Raw genomic sequence first — 17,248 nt, 5'->3', positions numbered from 1 at the left:
CCTTTAGCATTATGTTTTGCATGGATGTGTGTTTTCATATGTAATATGAAATTTGACCATTCTAAAAACAAAATTATATGTAATTTTTTACAGCCAAATAAAGAAACCTGAGCAGATACAACCAACTACAACAGACTATGGATTGTCTTTCTTTGTCTTTATGTTGTAAAGACTTTTCTATGATCCATCCAGTGTATATCAGGTCAGGTATCCCCAAACTGAAAATCTTCTCTATGGAAGTTTCACCACAGGGAACATATCATTCTGTTTTCAGATGAATGGAAATGTATTCTTAGAAAGTACTAATAGTTACGGCTACTATAGAAATGTTTAACAAAACATCCACCTATGTGAATCAGTGTCATTGCTATGATGTCTCAAGAATATATACATATATATACATATATACATATATTAATATATATATATATATATATATACGCAACCATAGTTTCAGGCAGATTGAGTGACACAGGTTATTTGCATGCACATCTGTCTAACCCGTTAAGTCTTTAGCTTTATTAGGTCTGCGATTACTTTACGGAACAACTTTCCTAGAAAAGGACCTTCACCCTAACAGTCTACTAGGCAGCTTGTAGCATCTTTTTATGGCTCCCAAGTAATATCTAATTTGTTCACTAGGGGGTGTACACCATCACTTTTTCCAGTAACTACAAAATGTGGGAGTAAAGACCACGTCTGCAAGTCAGAGGCAGGACACAGTTGGTAAAGAGACTGTTGGAAAGAGGGACATCAAGCTAGGAAGGAAAAGCTGCAGAAGAGGATAACAGAGTTCATGGAGGAGTAGAAGATTAGATGACTGCTGGAGGAGAACTTCCTGAGACTGAGGAAAGAGGCCACCAGTAACTGGCACTGAGAGGAGGTGGGAAAGCTCAGCAGACAATAGCAATATTCTCTACTTTCCTAAATTCCCACCTCCAGCAGTGCAAAAGACTGACTGCAGACTTTGCTAAGAATGGACTCTCTAAGTACAATCTGGATATGGCTCTTGCTGTGTTCGGTATATACTTTTACTCTTGCCAGATTCAGCCCAGAGGTGAGATAATACATTTGCATTCTATCTATCTATCTATCTATCTATCTATCTATCTATCTATCTATCTATCTATCTATCTATCTATATGTCTCATTTTGTTAAGATATATGCATAATGAATATCCTGAAATTTCCAATAGCCTTTTTTGATGATTCCCTTGAAGCCTGTTACTTTTTACCCCTCCCTCCTTTTTTTCCTGGAGAAGTCATTTCTGGGCTCTCCTTGAAATCTGAGGTCACACATGAATCCTGTTAAAATCTGGAAATGTGCTCTCTGGAAAAGATTCAATGTTTAGGGAGAGAGCAAAAGTGAAGGAGAGTCTCTGAATTACAGTGAGTTAGGAGAGGAACTTAGTGTTAAGGGAACGTGAAGGCGTGCTTGATGTCCTACTGATAGAAAAGGTATGGAAGAAAATAAGGAGATCAGGGGTACAGTAGGAAGAATAGGGAGTGAGGATCAAGAGCGGGGTCATTGAGTAAAGACTATCTAGGAATACTAAAGAAGGATATAAGTGAGATTCTGCTTACTCCAAGAAACACATTTCATGAAGGAAAACTTTTCCACAATACAACTGATTTGTGGGTTTCTGTATTGCCGCCAGCATATTTCACAAAGATTTAACTCATTTTTACTAGTTGGTAGAAAAAAAAACTGTTTGGAAAATGTGGCGTTTTAAGTAAAATGGACCAGAGAAGAAGGGGTGAAAATTGGAGCCAGGAGACTGAATGAGGAGAGTCATTGTGGGAGGAGGAGGTGGGGGAGAGAGAGGCCACTTGGAGGATCTTCCATTGAACAGACAGATTTCTTTGGTCTCCTTGTCCTAGCTAACCAGAGACATGAAGCTTAACAACAAGCTGTGTGTCTTGTGAATGCAGCAATGTTGTCTGATTTTCCAAATAAATCCATTTACTTCAAAGACCATGTCTATACAAATGATGCTTGAGTGCATTTAAGAAAGTAAAACTAAAAGGGTATTTATGGAAAGCAAAAAGACTATCCAAAACTAAAATATCTCAGCCAAGTTGACTTTTTTGTGGTACCCCATTGAAGCCTAGCAAAGGTTGATAGCAGAATCACAATAGCTTGAATTTTGTAAATGCTACAAAATATGAGCACTTAGTAGAAATGTGACCTTTTATAGTATGATATATTGTTTCTGTTACTTACTGGAAGCCTGTAACATTTTAAGGCAAAGCGAGCCTAGAAAATGTGCTTTTGTTACAATGATGCAAGTAGTTGTCATACATAGGGTTAATTTCCCAGATGTAGCGCTAGTCCAGATTCACACAAAGACTTGCTCAGTTTAGGATATGCCTTGAATTGTTCCAGTAACAATCTGAAATGAGCGTGCATATGCAGACCGTTCTTCTAAAATGTCTATGTAAGCATCTACTAGATTCCAGGCCAATGAATGAGCAAGTATTAGCGCCGCATAAGAGACGTTGCCATGCATTCCTCCATTTTGTGCAGATGGTGATTTTTTTGTTAACCTTTTCTAATGCGGAGCCCTTCACTTCCCCCTCTCCTGACTCCTCACCTATGCCTGGATTCCTGGCAGGCACAATCATATGTTTATCCAGTGACTACTTAACCACATCTGCATTTTCCTGGCCTAATGTTATTGGCAATGGTATTGTTAATAAATCACAGGCGTATGCTCCAGCTACCAGGGGGATTTGCAAAATCAATTGTGATCATAGACAAAGAATATCAGGAATAGATGGTTATAACTTGTTGGCTATAGCGCTGTGCATATTATGTCATGAGCGCACTAAAATCGTATTATTAGGGGATCTGTATTACCCATTATAACATTCCTTATAGAAATTCTTGAATAAGTTGACAACTGGGCGTTACTGTTCCCCTTGTTACATGGGTGTGTCCCAACACTGTCTGGCACTGATTGGGCAGTGACAGAATATGTAGCGATATACCCCATTTGAGTAACACCCAGTTGTCAATGCATTCATTGATTTCCAGGAGGAATAACAGGAACAATACAACCTTCTAAGAAAAAAAAAAAAATCAGATTTTTAATTTTATAGGGAAGATCAGTTCTTCCTAAAAACAAGATCCTTGTCAAAAGCAGTGAGAGTTCCCTATTGAACTGACTATAGACCTAAGTATCATTCATTTGGATGATAGCCATGATCATTATTAGTAGTCAACGGTGTCAGAACAGTCAAGATATGTGAAACAATAGGCATTTGTGTTAGAACAATGCTGAAATAATTGCTAAAATCACTCCCCCCTGGAATATTGTTTCTATCATTGGAAATATCTGTGCATGCAGGAATTTTCCTGACAAACATCCCCATAGTGATAAATATTGGACTGCTTGTCAGATAGGGCGGGGAAGCTTTACATCTATCACTTGCTTAAAGACAAAAGGCGTCTGCATATACTGTATTCCACTAACTGTTCAGTTCCATTGTGTCCTAATCTTAAAGGAATCCAGATGTTTTTAATATATGGGTGGGAATATAAAAACTGGGTCACCAAGCCATATAGGGTAAGCCAACATTATCCTCATTTAACATTTTACCTACTAAGCAAATTCTAGTACAAATCACAGAAATGTTTTGAATCAGCGTTGGAAACTTAACCATTTCATATAATATTCTGAGTCTAAGCACAACGGCAATACAAAAAGAATATAATATAATGCAAACAAAGCTAGTGGGGCCACGCTGACTTCAGACACGCCAAAACTATATATGACTATAGATGCTGTATATTAAAACCAGCACTATGAAAAAATCTGAGCAGTTAGACACTTACAGTCACATACATAGATATGCTATAGATACATATAGTGCAAATATATGAAAAGATTTCCTAGTCTCCCGGGACAGGGCTGTGGCAGAACAACTTTACATCACTGCTACATTCTCCTCCACACCCAGCTGCTTCCACTCGAAATGGTCAGTAGTACAGAATACACATCTTTATTTGACTGTAGATGCACATAGGTCCTATTATTATAGTATATCATTATACAACCCAGCTACAGGTCTGACCTCTGAAGACCTGGCAATGAGCTTATATCGGTTGGTAAAGTTGCATCCTGGGGCATAGCCATAGGAGGTGCATCGGTAGCAGTCACTACTGAGCCCCATAAAATATACCAGTACCAGATACATAAAATATACCAGTATTTTTAAAGGCAAATAATGGTAAAGAAGGCCTCCATTATAGATTTAGCATTGGGGCCCAGGAGTTTCATGCTATGCCTCTGGTTGCAACCAGCCACACATTGCTGCAGTGGGAGAGGGCAGAATTACATGGTGCCAGTTTATGTGAATGGGAAACCTTGTAATAGATGGCAGGGCCAGGTCCAGCAGAAGTACTCTACCTTATTAGCTCTCTGCTCTGACGAATAGAGGACTTCCGCATGCCCTATGTAATGGGGCTGTCTGACAACGAGGGAGCAAGAAACAAGCCCAATCATCTTAATACAACAACCATATAGATGAGTAGCTTAGGTCTCTAAAACTTTGATCCTCGAGATCTGATCATGACATTCACGAAATATTCAAGCTGGGATTGTATGTGATACTATGGGATAGGCCATAATAAATGGCAATATAAAATGCAATCCTTTGATCTCATTGCAATAATCCTGACCTGCACTTCTGATAACTATGTTAAGGATGTGTTCACACGTGATTTTTTTGGTCCGGAATTTGACGCGGAGGCCGCCTCAGACTCCGTACCAAAAAACGGCTAGCCGCGCCTCGATGTCAGTGCAGTGCACAGGCATCCAGTCGCAGCATTCTGCTCCCTAGTTGGGAGGGAGGTGTCGTGAGGCGGATGTCCGCAGCTAAATCAGCCACGGAATCTGCCTGAAGAAAGGGCATATTGCTTTTTTTTTTTTTTTTTTTAAATAACCAGCTCCCATTGATTGGTTGGAGACAGTTTTTTCAGCAGAATTTTGACACGGATTCCGCATCAAAATCCTGGCCAAAAACCCCCATCTGAACCTGGCCTAATGGTGTAGTTTACACATCTTGGACAATAACATACTCATACTTGGATATCATCCTGAACACATCTGCACTTAGCACTTCCAGTATCTTTACAGTATAGCTCATTGGAATATAAATGGTTATCCAACATGTGTCTATAAAACTACCCGCATACAATAGATAGTAGAGGGTGGGCTGAAAATAATTTCTATGGGTGCAGCCCAAACATCTCCAGCCATCTGCTATTTGGATAAAGAAATATTAGACATAGTGAATTTTAACCTGCCAGAGACTTTGTTGCCCAAAAATATGTGGCCCAGTCACATAACCCCCCCAACCCTTATGGCAATAACAAGTGCACTTGGCTGATCTTCGCCACTATATTTATGTGTGATTTTTAGCAGATTTATAAGATTTTCTTGATTCTCAGTCAATATAGTGAATTAGTACAAGGTTAGAAGATACATAATACTACTCCATTTTATGATTTTTTTGGCACCATGTCCTAAGGATAGAACTCAAAGTCCATTAAATATCACTTACTAAATACTCCACCCTGGAAAATCTGAACATCAAGTCCTTGCAACGGGGTGAATAGTATCTTTGGCCAAAATACACAATGAAATATGTCATCTATCTTATCAGTTTACCAGATCTAGAGACATTTGCCAAATATAAATCTAAACTTTCCCAAATCCTAGGAATGAAATGCATAGTGTAGGGTGCTGGTACTTGCTGACACAAATTCCAGTTGCCCTTTGTATCTGTTACAAAGGATGGGACTTTCCTATTGTACCTAGAGAGATATTTAGATACAACCTGTCATTGCTTAAAAACCTGCAGCATATTTCCCAACAAGTGTGTACTTAGGCAGCATTAACATGAGTCGATGAATGGGACCGTGATTGGGAACAGATATTCCTAGGAACATTCATTACCGTTTATTACCGCTCACTGGTTGCCTTTACATTCAGCAATCATCACTATTGTAGATACGTATGGCGATATGCTGGCAACAACAAATGATTTTAGGTGCCACATAAAAGATATGATCACCTGACAAGTGAATTCTGCTCATTTCTTGTCTGATCGCTGGCACCTTAACATGAGCCAATGATAACCAATCTGTGTAAAGTAGCCTTAGTTGCAATATCTCCCGCACTGGACCATTCTTAGGACTCATTTTAATAGCTAATTAATGAGGTCGCCCCATTGTAATGATTATATATTATATCTATCAGAAGCCTTCAGCAGATATTTCCTTAATAATGTATTACTCGGTAACCTTTGAGGGGATAGAAAAGGCCTCTGAGAAGGTCGGCATGATGTTAAAGGGAGCGCCCTCTATAGGATTGTTTGACTGAGACTGTCTTCCTAATTACATCATGGAAGATAGACTTGCACATTCTCAGTCAGCGCCCTCTATTGGTGTGCATACTTGAGGCACTGACATCCTAATTACATCATGGAAGTCAGATTTGCATATTCTTCCCATGTTCGGTAACCTTTGTCATCAGCCCTCCCTGTCCCTTTATAATGGTAACTCAGAAATGCTTTAATAATATTCATTGCCATGGCAGAGCTGTATGGCAAAACAAAAAATGGGCAAGTTGAATTTAGTATGGTTTTAACACCATTTATTTCTTAATATATTATTAAAGTGTCTTGGTTTACGTTAGGTTCACACCTGTGTTCGGGTTTCCATTCGGGGGGTCCGCTTGAGGACACCCCCAAATGGAATCCCAATCCGCTTATAAAAGCAGTTACCTATGGAAACCAAGCAGACCCCATAGACTATATTAGGGTCCACTGGGTTTCCGCCTGAAGCAGATTTGGTGATGGAAACCCTGAACGTGGATGAGGCGTAGATGTGAATCTATTATATACACAGGGACCTCACATAACATTCTTGCAAAAAAAATAGCCCGAAAAGACTTCACAGTACCACATGGAAAAAGCACAAGCTAATGCAAGAAGACAATAATCAACCAATATATATAAAAAATATATCAAATATTTTATTACACATTAAATAGCAGATAATTATTAAAAACAATAATGTACAGCAGGGCAGATGGATTAAAGCCAAAGACATACACAAATAGACACATAGAATAAAGAACGTGGGTTCTTATGCTAGACCATGTAAGATAAATAAAGGTAAGTATAGTAGCAAAAAATAACACTAGTATGAATATAGCAAAACTACATTAGTGCCAACCATAAAATACTGTTGGCAAAAAGCACCCCTCCAAAAATATGTCCCTATAAATGTAGACTAGTATTTTGTAATTATAGCATAAATATCTGAGGACATGTAGGAGGAGACAGCTACAGTATATAAAGTGTGAGGTAAACTACATAGATATTGCTCCCATCAATAGGGAATATAGATTACATATGTGATCACACTACAATGCAGCCAAAGCTATATACATACAAAATACAAATAGCTCCTATAAGGCAATCAGCCAAATACCTGAAGTCATGTCTCCAAATAAAGGTCAGCTAGCAGCCACGATAGAATACTAACAGATAGGTAGATAGGGGTGGTCCGTCTACCTATCTGTTAGTATTCTATCGTGGCTGCTAGCTGACCTTTATTTGGAGACATGACTTCAGGTATTTGGCTGATTGCCTTATAGGAGCTATTTGTATTTTGTATGTATATAGCTTTGGCTGCATTGTAGTGTGATCACATATGTAATCTATATTCCCTATTGATGGGAGCAATATCTATGTAGTTTACCTCACACTTTATATACTGTAGCTGTCTCCTCCTACATGTCCTCAGATATTTATGCTATAGTTACAAAATACTAGTCTACATTTATAGGGACATATTTTTGGAGGGGTGCTTTTTGCCAACAGTATTTTATGGTTGGCACTAATGTAGTTTTGCTATATTCATACTAGTGTTATTTTTTGCTACTATACTTACCTTTATTTATCTTACATGGTCTAGCATAAGAACCCACGTTCTTTATTCTATGTGTCTATTTGTGTATGTCTTTGGCTTTAATCCATCTGCCCTGCTGTACATTATTGTTTTTAATAATTATCTGCTATTTAATGTGTAATAAAATATTTGATATATTTTTTATATATATTGGTTGATTATTGTCTTCTTGCATTAGCTTGTGCTTTTTCCATGTGGTAGATGTGAATCTAGCCTTAAAGGGGTTGACCGGCGTCAAGTTGATTTTTCATACTGTTGACCTATCCACAGGATAGTTCATCAGTATTTAGTCTATCGGGATCCAACACCCAGACCTGGCAAAGATCAGCTGTCTGTGCCAGAAACTGCTAGAGGACTAGTAGCCCATTCAGTCTATTCAAGTATTAGGAGCAGCAGTGCAATTCCTCTGAACCACTTCTATGCAGTAGATAGGGCTGTTGTTCCTATGACTCAGATTTATAGAAATAAATAAAAATAAATAAATTATAGGAAAAACAAAAATGCAAACTTTACTTGAAATCTATGACCAGCTTCTGAGTTGACTATTAACTACCCTCCCCCATTTTCGGCTACAAAACATTGCATGTGCAGTCATGTGTGATATCTATATCTTGACATGGAAACGCTGCATCTGTCCAGACCTGTTAGTAAGTTTGTTGAGGCAACATTCCTGGTGATATACTGTGGGAATAAATTACAGCCATTGGTTTGGAAGTAAGATTGTACCCAAAGAAAAGATCTTCAACTTATGATCACTCAAACCAGTCACAATATTATTATTAGACACTTTTTTTTCCTCTTTGGTTATTCTGTAGCCCATATTGCTAAGGTTTAAATGTCAAAAATTTGACCAAGCACCCAGTTTTGGTGGGGCATCGCTTTAGGCTTTTGCAGTTCTCCTTTCATAATAGCCCTAGCAAAGCTAGTACTGTTGGCAAATATGTTGATCCATCACCAGTAAAGCTTACAAATCATTTCTGTGAGTCTATTAGCAATGGTGGTGTCATGGGACCTATAAATATACCGAACCACTTATGTTCAATTACTCAGAGCCCAGCATCTACACATATTAATGGGTAGAGATGAGCGAACAGTGTTCTATCGAACACATGTTCGATCGGATATCAGGGTGTTCGCCATGTTCGAATCGAATCGAACACCACGTGGTAAAGTGCGCCAAAATTCGATTCCCCTCCCACCTTCCCTGGCGCCTTTTTTGCACCAATAACAGCGCAGGGGAGGTGGGACAGGAACTACGACACCGGGGGCATTGAAAAAAATTGGAAAAAGTCATTGGCTGCCGAAAACAGGTGACCTCCATTTTAGACGAATAGTGGATTTCAAATCCGGGTCATATGAGAATGTGAACTTTGTGACTATGAGACAGGGATAGCTGTACAGGCAGGGATAGCTAGGGATAACCTTTATTTAGGGGGGAATGTTATTAAAAATAACTTTTTGGGGCTCTATCGGGTGTGTAATTGTGATTTTTGTGAGATAAACTTTTTCCCATAGGGATGCATTGGCCAGCGCTGATTGGCCGAATTCTGTACTCTGGCCAATCAGTGCTGGCCAATGCATTCTATTAGCTTGATGAAGCAGAGTGTGCACAAGGGTTCAAGCGCACCCTCGGCTCTGATGTAGCAGAGCCGAGGCTGCACAAGGGTTCAAGCGCACCCTCGGCTCTGATGTAGGAGAGCCGAGGGTGCACTTGAACCCTTGTGCACCCTCAGCTCTGCTACATCAGAGCCGAGGGTGCGCTTGAACCCTTGTACACACTCTGCTTCATCAAGCTAATAGAATGCATTGGCCAGCGCTGATTGGCCAATGTATTCTATTAGCCTGATGAAGTAGAGCTGAATGTGTGTGCTAAGCACACACATTCAGCTCTACTTCATCGGGCTAATAGAATGCATTGGCCAGCGCTGATTGGCCAGAGTACGGAACTCGACCAATCAGCGCTGGCTCTGCTGGAGGAGGCGGAGTCTAAGATCGCTCCACACCAGTCTCCATTCAGGTCCGACCTTAGACTCCGCCTCCTCCGGCAGAGCCAGCGCTGATTGGCTGAAGGCTGGCCAATGCATTCCTATGCGAATGCAGAGACTTAGCAGTGCTGAGTCAGTTTTGCTCAACTACACATCTGATGCACACTCGGCACTGCTACATCAGATGTAGCAATCTGATGTAGCAGAGCCGAGGGTGCACTAGAACCCCTGTGCAAACTCAGTTCACGCTAATAGAATGCATTGGCCAGCGCTGATTGGCCAATGCATTCTATTAGCCCGATGAAGTAGAGCTGAATGTGTGTGCTAAGCACACACATTCAGCACTGCTTCATCACGCCAATACAATGCATTAGCCAGTGCTGATTGGCCAGAGTACGGAATTCGGCCAATCAGCGCTGGCCAATGCATTCTATTAGCCCAATGAAGTAGAGCTGAATGTGTGTGCTAAGCACACACATTCAGCACTGCTTCATCACGCCAATACAATGCATTAGCCAGTGCTGATTGGCCAGAGTACGGAATTCGGCCAATCAGCGCTGGCTCTGCTGGAGGAGGCGGAGTCTAAGATCGCTCCACACCAGTCTCCATTCAGGTCCGACCTTAGACTCCGCCTCCTCCAGCAGAGCCAGCGCTGATTGGCCGAATTCCGTACTCTGGCCAATCAGCACTGGCTAATGCATTGTATTGGCGTGATGAAGCAGTGCTGAATGAGTGTGCTTAGCACACACATTCAGCTCTACTTCATCGGGCTAATAGAATGCATTGGCCAATCAGCGCTGGCCAATGCATTCTATTAGCGTGAACTGAGTTTGCACAGGGGTTCTAGTGCACCCTCGGCTCTGCTACATCAGATTGCTACATCTGATGTAGCAGTGCCGAGTGTGCATCAGATGTGTAGTTGAGCAAAACTGACTCAGCACTGCTAAGTCTGCATTTGCATAGGAATGCATTGGCCAGCCTTCGGCCAATCAGCGCTGGCTCTGCCGGAGGAGGCGGAGTCTAAGGTCGGACCTGAATGGAGACTGGTGTGGAGCGATCTTAGACTCCGCCTCCTCCAGCAGAGCCAGCGCTGATTGGTCGAGTTCCGTACTCTGGCCAATCAGCACTGGCCAATGCATTTCTATGGGGAAAAGTTAGCTTGCGAAAATCGCAAACTGACAGGGATTTCCATGAAATAAAGTGACTTTTATGCCCCCAGACATTCTTCCCCTGCTGTCCCAGTGTCATTCCAGGGTGTTGGTATCATTTCCTGGGGTGTCATAGTGGACTTGGTGACCCTCCAGACACGAATTTGGGTTTCCCCCTTAACGAGTTTATGTTCCCCATAGACTATAATGGGGTTCGAAACCCATTCGAACACTCGAACAGTGAGCGGCTGTTCGAATCGAATTTCGAACCTCGAACATTTTAGTGTTCGCTCATCTCTATTAATGGGGTCTTCCAGCTATCCACTGGATAGGAGATAAATGCTAGATGAGTGTGGGTTCCATCATCCACCAATCCCCTACTCTAGACACATGACTAAAACAAGAAGTCTGATGGATTTAGGCACAATCTTCTCCAATTGACTGATACATCAGCTTTAATGTTATTATTAGAGATGAGCGAACACTAAAATGTTCGAGGTTCGAAATTCGATTCGAACAGCCGCTCACTGTTCGAGTGTTCGAATGGGTTTCGAACCCCATTATAGTCTATGGGGAACATAAACTCGTTAAGGGGGAAACCCAAATTCGTGTCTGGAGGGTCACCAAGTCCACTATGACACCCCAGGAAATGATACCAACACCCTGGAATGACACTGGGACAGCAGGGGAAGAATGTCTGGGGGCATAAAAGTCACTTTATTTCATGGAAATCCCTGTCAGTTTGCGATTTTCGCAAGCTAACTTTTCCCCATAGAAATGCATTGGCCAGTGCTGATTGGCCAGAGTACGGAACTCGACCAATCAGCGCTGGCTCTGCTGGAGGAGGCGGAGTCTAAGATCGCTCCACACCAGTCTCCATTCAGGTCCGACCTTAGACTCCGCCTCCTCCGGCAGAGCCAGCGCTGATTGGCCGAAGGCTGGCCAATGCATTCCTATGCGAATGCAGACTTAGCAGTGCTGAGTCAGTTTTGCTCAACTACACATCTGATGCACACTCGGCACTGCTACATCAGATGTAGCAATCTGATGTAGCAGAGCCGAGGGTGCACTAGAACCCCTGTGCAAACTCAGTTCACGCTAATAGAATGCATTGGCCAGCGCTGATTGGCCAATGCATTCTATTAGCCCGATGAAGTAGAGCTGAATGTGTGTGCTAAGCACACACATTCAGCACTGCTTCATCACGCCAATACAATGCATTAGCCAGTGCTGATTGGCCAGAGTACGGAATTCGGCCAATCAGCGCTGGCTCTGCTGGAGGAGGCGGAGTCTAAGGTCGGACCTGAATGGAGACTGGTGTGGAGCGATCTTAGACTCCGCCTCCTCCAGCAGAGCCAGCGCTGATTGGCCGAATTCCGTACTCTGGCCAATCAGCACTGGCTAATGCATTGTATTGGCGTGATGAAGCAGTGCTGAATGTGTGTGCTTAGCACACACATTCAGCTCTACTTCATCGGGCTAATAGAATGCATTGGCCAATCAGCGCTGGCCAATGCATTCTATTAGCGTGAACTGAGTTTGCACAGGGGTTCTAGTGCACCCTCGGCTCTTCTACATCAGATTGCTACATCTGATGTAGCAGTGCCGAGTGTGCATCAGATGTGTAGTTGAGCAAAACTGACTCAGCACTGCTAAGTCTCTGCATTCGCATAGGAATGCATTGGCCAGCCTTCGGCCAATCAGCGCTGGCTCTGCCGGAGGAGGCGGAGTCTAACGTCGGACCTGAATGGAGACTGGTGTGGAGCGATCTTAGACTCCGCCTCCTCCAGCAGAGCCAGCGCTGATTGGTCGAGTTCCGTACTCTGGCCAATCAGCGCTGGCCAATGCATTCTATTAGCCCGATGAAGTAGAGCTGAATGTGTGTGCTTAGCACACACATTCAGCTCTACTTCATCAGGCTAATAGAATACATTGGCCAATCAGCGCTGGCCAATGCATTCTATTAGCTTGATGAAGCAGAGTGTGCACAAGGGTTCAAGCGCACCCTCGGCTCTGATGTAGCAGAGCTGAGGGTGCACAAGGGTTCAAGTGCACCCTCGGCTCTCCTACATCAGAGCCGAGGGTGCGCTTGAACCCTTGTGCAGCCTCGGCTCTGCTACATCAGAGCCGAGGGTGCGCTTGAACCCTTGTGCACACTCTGCTTCATCAAGCTAATAGAATGCATTGGCCAGCACTGATTGGCCAGAGTACGGAATTCGGCCAATCAGCGCTGGCCAATGCATCCCTATGGGAAAAAGTTTATCTCACAAAAATCACAATTACACACCCGATAGAGCCCCAAAAAGTTATTTTTAATAACATTCCCCCCTAAATAAAGGTTATCCCTAGCTATCCCTGCCTGTACAGCTATCCCTGTCTCATAGTCACAAAGTTCACATTCTCATATGACCCGGATTTGAAATCCACTATTCGTCTAAAATGGAGGTCACCTGTTTTCGGCAGCCAATGACTTTTTCCAATTTTTTTCAATGCCCCCGGTGTCGTAGTTCCTGTCCCACCTCCCCTGCGCTGTTATTGGTGCAAAAAAGGCGCCAGGGAAGGTGGGAGGGGAATCGAATTTTGGCGCACTTTACCACGTGGTGTTCGATTCGATTCGAACATGGCGAACACCCTGATATCCGATCGAACATGTGTTCGATAGAACACTGTTCGCTCATCTCTAGTTATTATGTGATATCCATTAGGTATGTAACACTGCAATATCCTAGCCAGCTATAGGACGGCTGATCAGAACCCCTATACAAACCAAGTGGTGTGGTGTAGTTGTGTCAGAAGGAAAACCCGCCCCATGCTCTTAACAATAATACCGCATGCTAATACCAGAACTGAAGCTTTACTGATTTTAATTGTAGTTAACAAGACAAGCACACACAGAATAATGCACACATTGAGCTTACACACATGAACTGGTAGGCATCACTCTGGGTTCCCTCAGGCGACGCTCCCTGCCACATTCAAGGATTAAGCCTCTGGTTTTTAGTGATACAGCAGTTTTCCCCAAGGACACTGCACATTGACAGACTGCCCCAGAAAGGCACAAAGGATGCTGTTATACAGCACGCCTTCACCCGTGGATAACCCAAATGCTACACCGCAGCTAGTCAAACAACTCCTCTCAAGGTACAACACTCAGTTGCACCTAACGCTCTGCCCACATATTGCACCAGCAAAGGAAATCCAACATTATACACATTGCATCACCAACACTTATATGGCACTTCCAGATAACAATCATACACAACCTCAAATAAACACAGGAGATGCTAACCTGTCATGGGTGGGGACACTATGTATGACAGTGTACTGCATCTACGGTTACAACAGCTCTTTACGGTTACAACAGCTTGCAGACTTGCCAGTTACCCTCAATGTGGCTGGACTGTCCCATATTTTCAAAACATTCTCCTAGCAAAATAAACATGGCCATAAACTACATCCATAGGGCTAGTTCACATGGGGTTCTGCGTGAACACATCCCGTCGCAGCTTTCCGCTCCGGATTAGGCCCAAATGAATGGGCCTAGTTTGGAGGGTGCTGTTGCAAGGTTGAATCAGCCGCAGAATCCGCCTGAAGAAAGGGCAGCTCACTTCTTTTTTCTGCTAGCACGAACATACCGAAATCAGAAAAAAAGAATGTTAGCAGTCTACATAGACCTCTATTGTGAGGGGGTGGATTTTGAGGTGGATCCCGCCTCAAAATCCGCCCCCTCTTGGCCCGTGTGAACTAGCCCTTACAAATCCCACCCCAAAACAGGCATTCCTGTCTGAGCTTGGGCAGTCAGGAGAGGCAGGACTTAAATGCCCAGATTGTACTGATAATGTTGGTTACAATATACCTTGAAATACATGAGGGCAAAAAATAATGAGTTCCGATACATAGAAAGGCCAAATTCGAAAAACTGAGCCAGTGCAAACATCAGATTTATTTTGTGGTTGAAAAAGGCAAATAATGTTTAGGTTTTATATTCCCATGATGTCAGGAAATGTGGATTTTGAGGGTCACATGCCAAAACCTTTACATGAACTATGTGGATTATATTCTGTGAAATGAGTTACTTGGTATGGAAAGTTTAAGCAGTCTATGTTTTAGCAAAGCTTGTTGAGGAAGTAGATATACCATATAAAGTCATCTTATTCTGCCGCGTCATCCATAGATTCTTACGGTGTGAGTAGCCCCCATTTCATGAAAGGATTTATAGTGCTATCCTACTAGGTAGTTACTGTACTAGTTACATAGCTGATATAGCTTTCATGTTGCATCCTATTTTGTTGTCTATGAGTCCATATTTTGCAATTGAGAAAAATAATAATTGCATTGAATTGAATTGGAACTTGATTTTTGACTGTCCGGTTTAGTTAGATTCTGTCTAACTTTAGGACAATATATATAAGTCCAAGGCATTGAACGTGTATGTTTTTGTGTTCCCTTTTTTTCCTTTGTTTTAACAAAAGTGAGTCATTTCTACTCCCATTCAAAGGCTGGTGAGTATTTTCCCTGGAGACATTCCCAGCAGAGGATTGTCATGCCTGTAACCTTATACCTTGTAGGGCTTTTTGGCACTTAGAACAATAATATTATGATGATATATGTTTTATAACACATTATACAGATTATAATAAGCAGAACACAATATTAACAGTACAAGAAAATATTAAGCAAGGAAGAAAACACTCAACATACCATGAAATACAAAAATATTTTTATTAATCAGCACAAATACACAAATTTACATAAAATATCAAAAAGGAATATGACTGTACAAAGTACATTCCAGGTCAGCAAGATGTAAAAAAAAGAGACCAGACAAATTGACCCCAAGAGAAGTATAAAAAAAAATAGCATCCATGTAAACAGCTTATGTCAAAAGTATCCAAATATACCAACCCAGCAATATAAATATTATACCACAATGTATGAGCACTGGAGGCAGTTGGTGCACTGAGGGCAGTTGGCTCACTGGAGGCAGTTGGTGCACTGGAGGCGGGCCTTCAGTTCCCTTGGGTACTGCTCTAGCTACTCAGACCCCTACTACCCCCTGTTAATCCTCCCAATGCGATGACATCACCCATTATACATACGTAATTATCATAGGAACTGAAAGTCCACGGAGGAAAACTCTATGCACTTACTGTGAAAAACGCTGCAGAAAAGACCACGGCGGAAATGCATCGCTTTTTATCTGCAACTCAATATGTGGGGCCATAGCCTAAAAATGACTTCTGAGGTGTGCAGCAGTCCTCTCTGGAGTGAACACGCACATTCTGCTGAGTCAAATATGTGTTAATGGGGGATGGGGGGATTTCAGTGATGGTTAATACCTCTAGGCTACCAGTTACCTCATGTCTATGGCCAGCTGCATACAAGGCCTGAGAAGACAAATAGTTGAGGGTTAACAGAGAATAAACTGTTTCTAGTGTAGTTTCTGCCACTTAATCATTCTCTGCCTGTGATTATTATTCCAGTGCCTGCAAGTCTATGCCTGTAAAGCTCTGTTCACATTTGCATTGTGGTTTCTTTATATAATGATACACATGATGAAGCAAGGGCAAGAGGGGTTACTCATACACCCCACCTATCTTTAAAAGCATCATGTGACACAAGGTTAAAAGCTGTGAGGTCCAAGGCTATATGAAATAGTTCAGAACCTGTAAACTATCTTAAAATACAATGTGAACACAGCTAGCCTTTAAAGACGTTATATGGCCAAGTACAGTGGTGTAGACCCCACTGCAATCTTTTGTCCGGGGCCCCCTACCTCATCCCTACAGTGAATTCTCGATAGTGATGGTTACGGATGCTAATCTGTAGGTCTCCTTGGTTTATGGGCCAGATGGAAGCTGCAATCTCAATACTGGTGCCAGTGCTTATGGGCCCCCTAAGACTTCTGGTCCCCAATGCGACTGCACCCTCTGCACCCCCTCAAGTTACGCCCCTAGCCAAGTCCTTCATAATTTCCAAATTTAAAAACTTAAACTATTAGTTACAAGTATATATAACAGTGGATTCACCATGCGTATGCTATTACTCCACTTAGTCCACTCCATAACTGTAAAACTTTAATTGTGTGTAGAATCAATATGTTATGTCTAAGGTGTCAATATATAGCATCG

The 17,248-nt window shown here is 42.2% G+C and overlaps 1 protein-coding gene across 1 annotated transcript in view; it reads left to right on the top strand.

Moving 5' to 3' along the window:
- The first annotated feature begins 679 nt into the window (after positions 1 to 679).
- MMP14 (matrix metallopeptidase 14) overlaps positions 680 to 17,248 on the top strand; it is a 32,171-nt gene continuing 15,602 nt past the window's right edge. Inside the window, exon 1 of the mRNA XM_075276968.1 lies at positions 680 to 1,057. Coding sequence (XP_075133069.1) covers positions 977 to 1,057 — 81 coding nt within the window. The 5' untranslated portion in view covers positions 680 to 976. The remainder of the gene's footprint in view (positions 1,058 to 17,248) is intronic.

This window comes from Leptodactylus fuscus, chromosome 1 (genome assembly GCF_031893055.1).
Source record: "Leptodactylus fuscus isolate aLepFus1 chromosome 1, aLepFus1.hap2, whole genome shotgun sequence".
Classification (NCBI taxonomy): domain Eukaryota; kingdom Metazoa; phylum Chordata; class Amphibia; order Anura; family Leptodactylidae; genus Leptodactylus; species Leptodactylus fuscus.
This window is presented reverse-complemented; position numbering and strand designations above follow the sequence as displayed.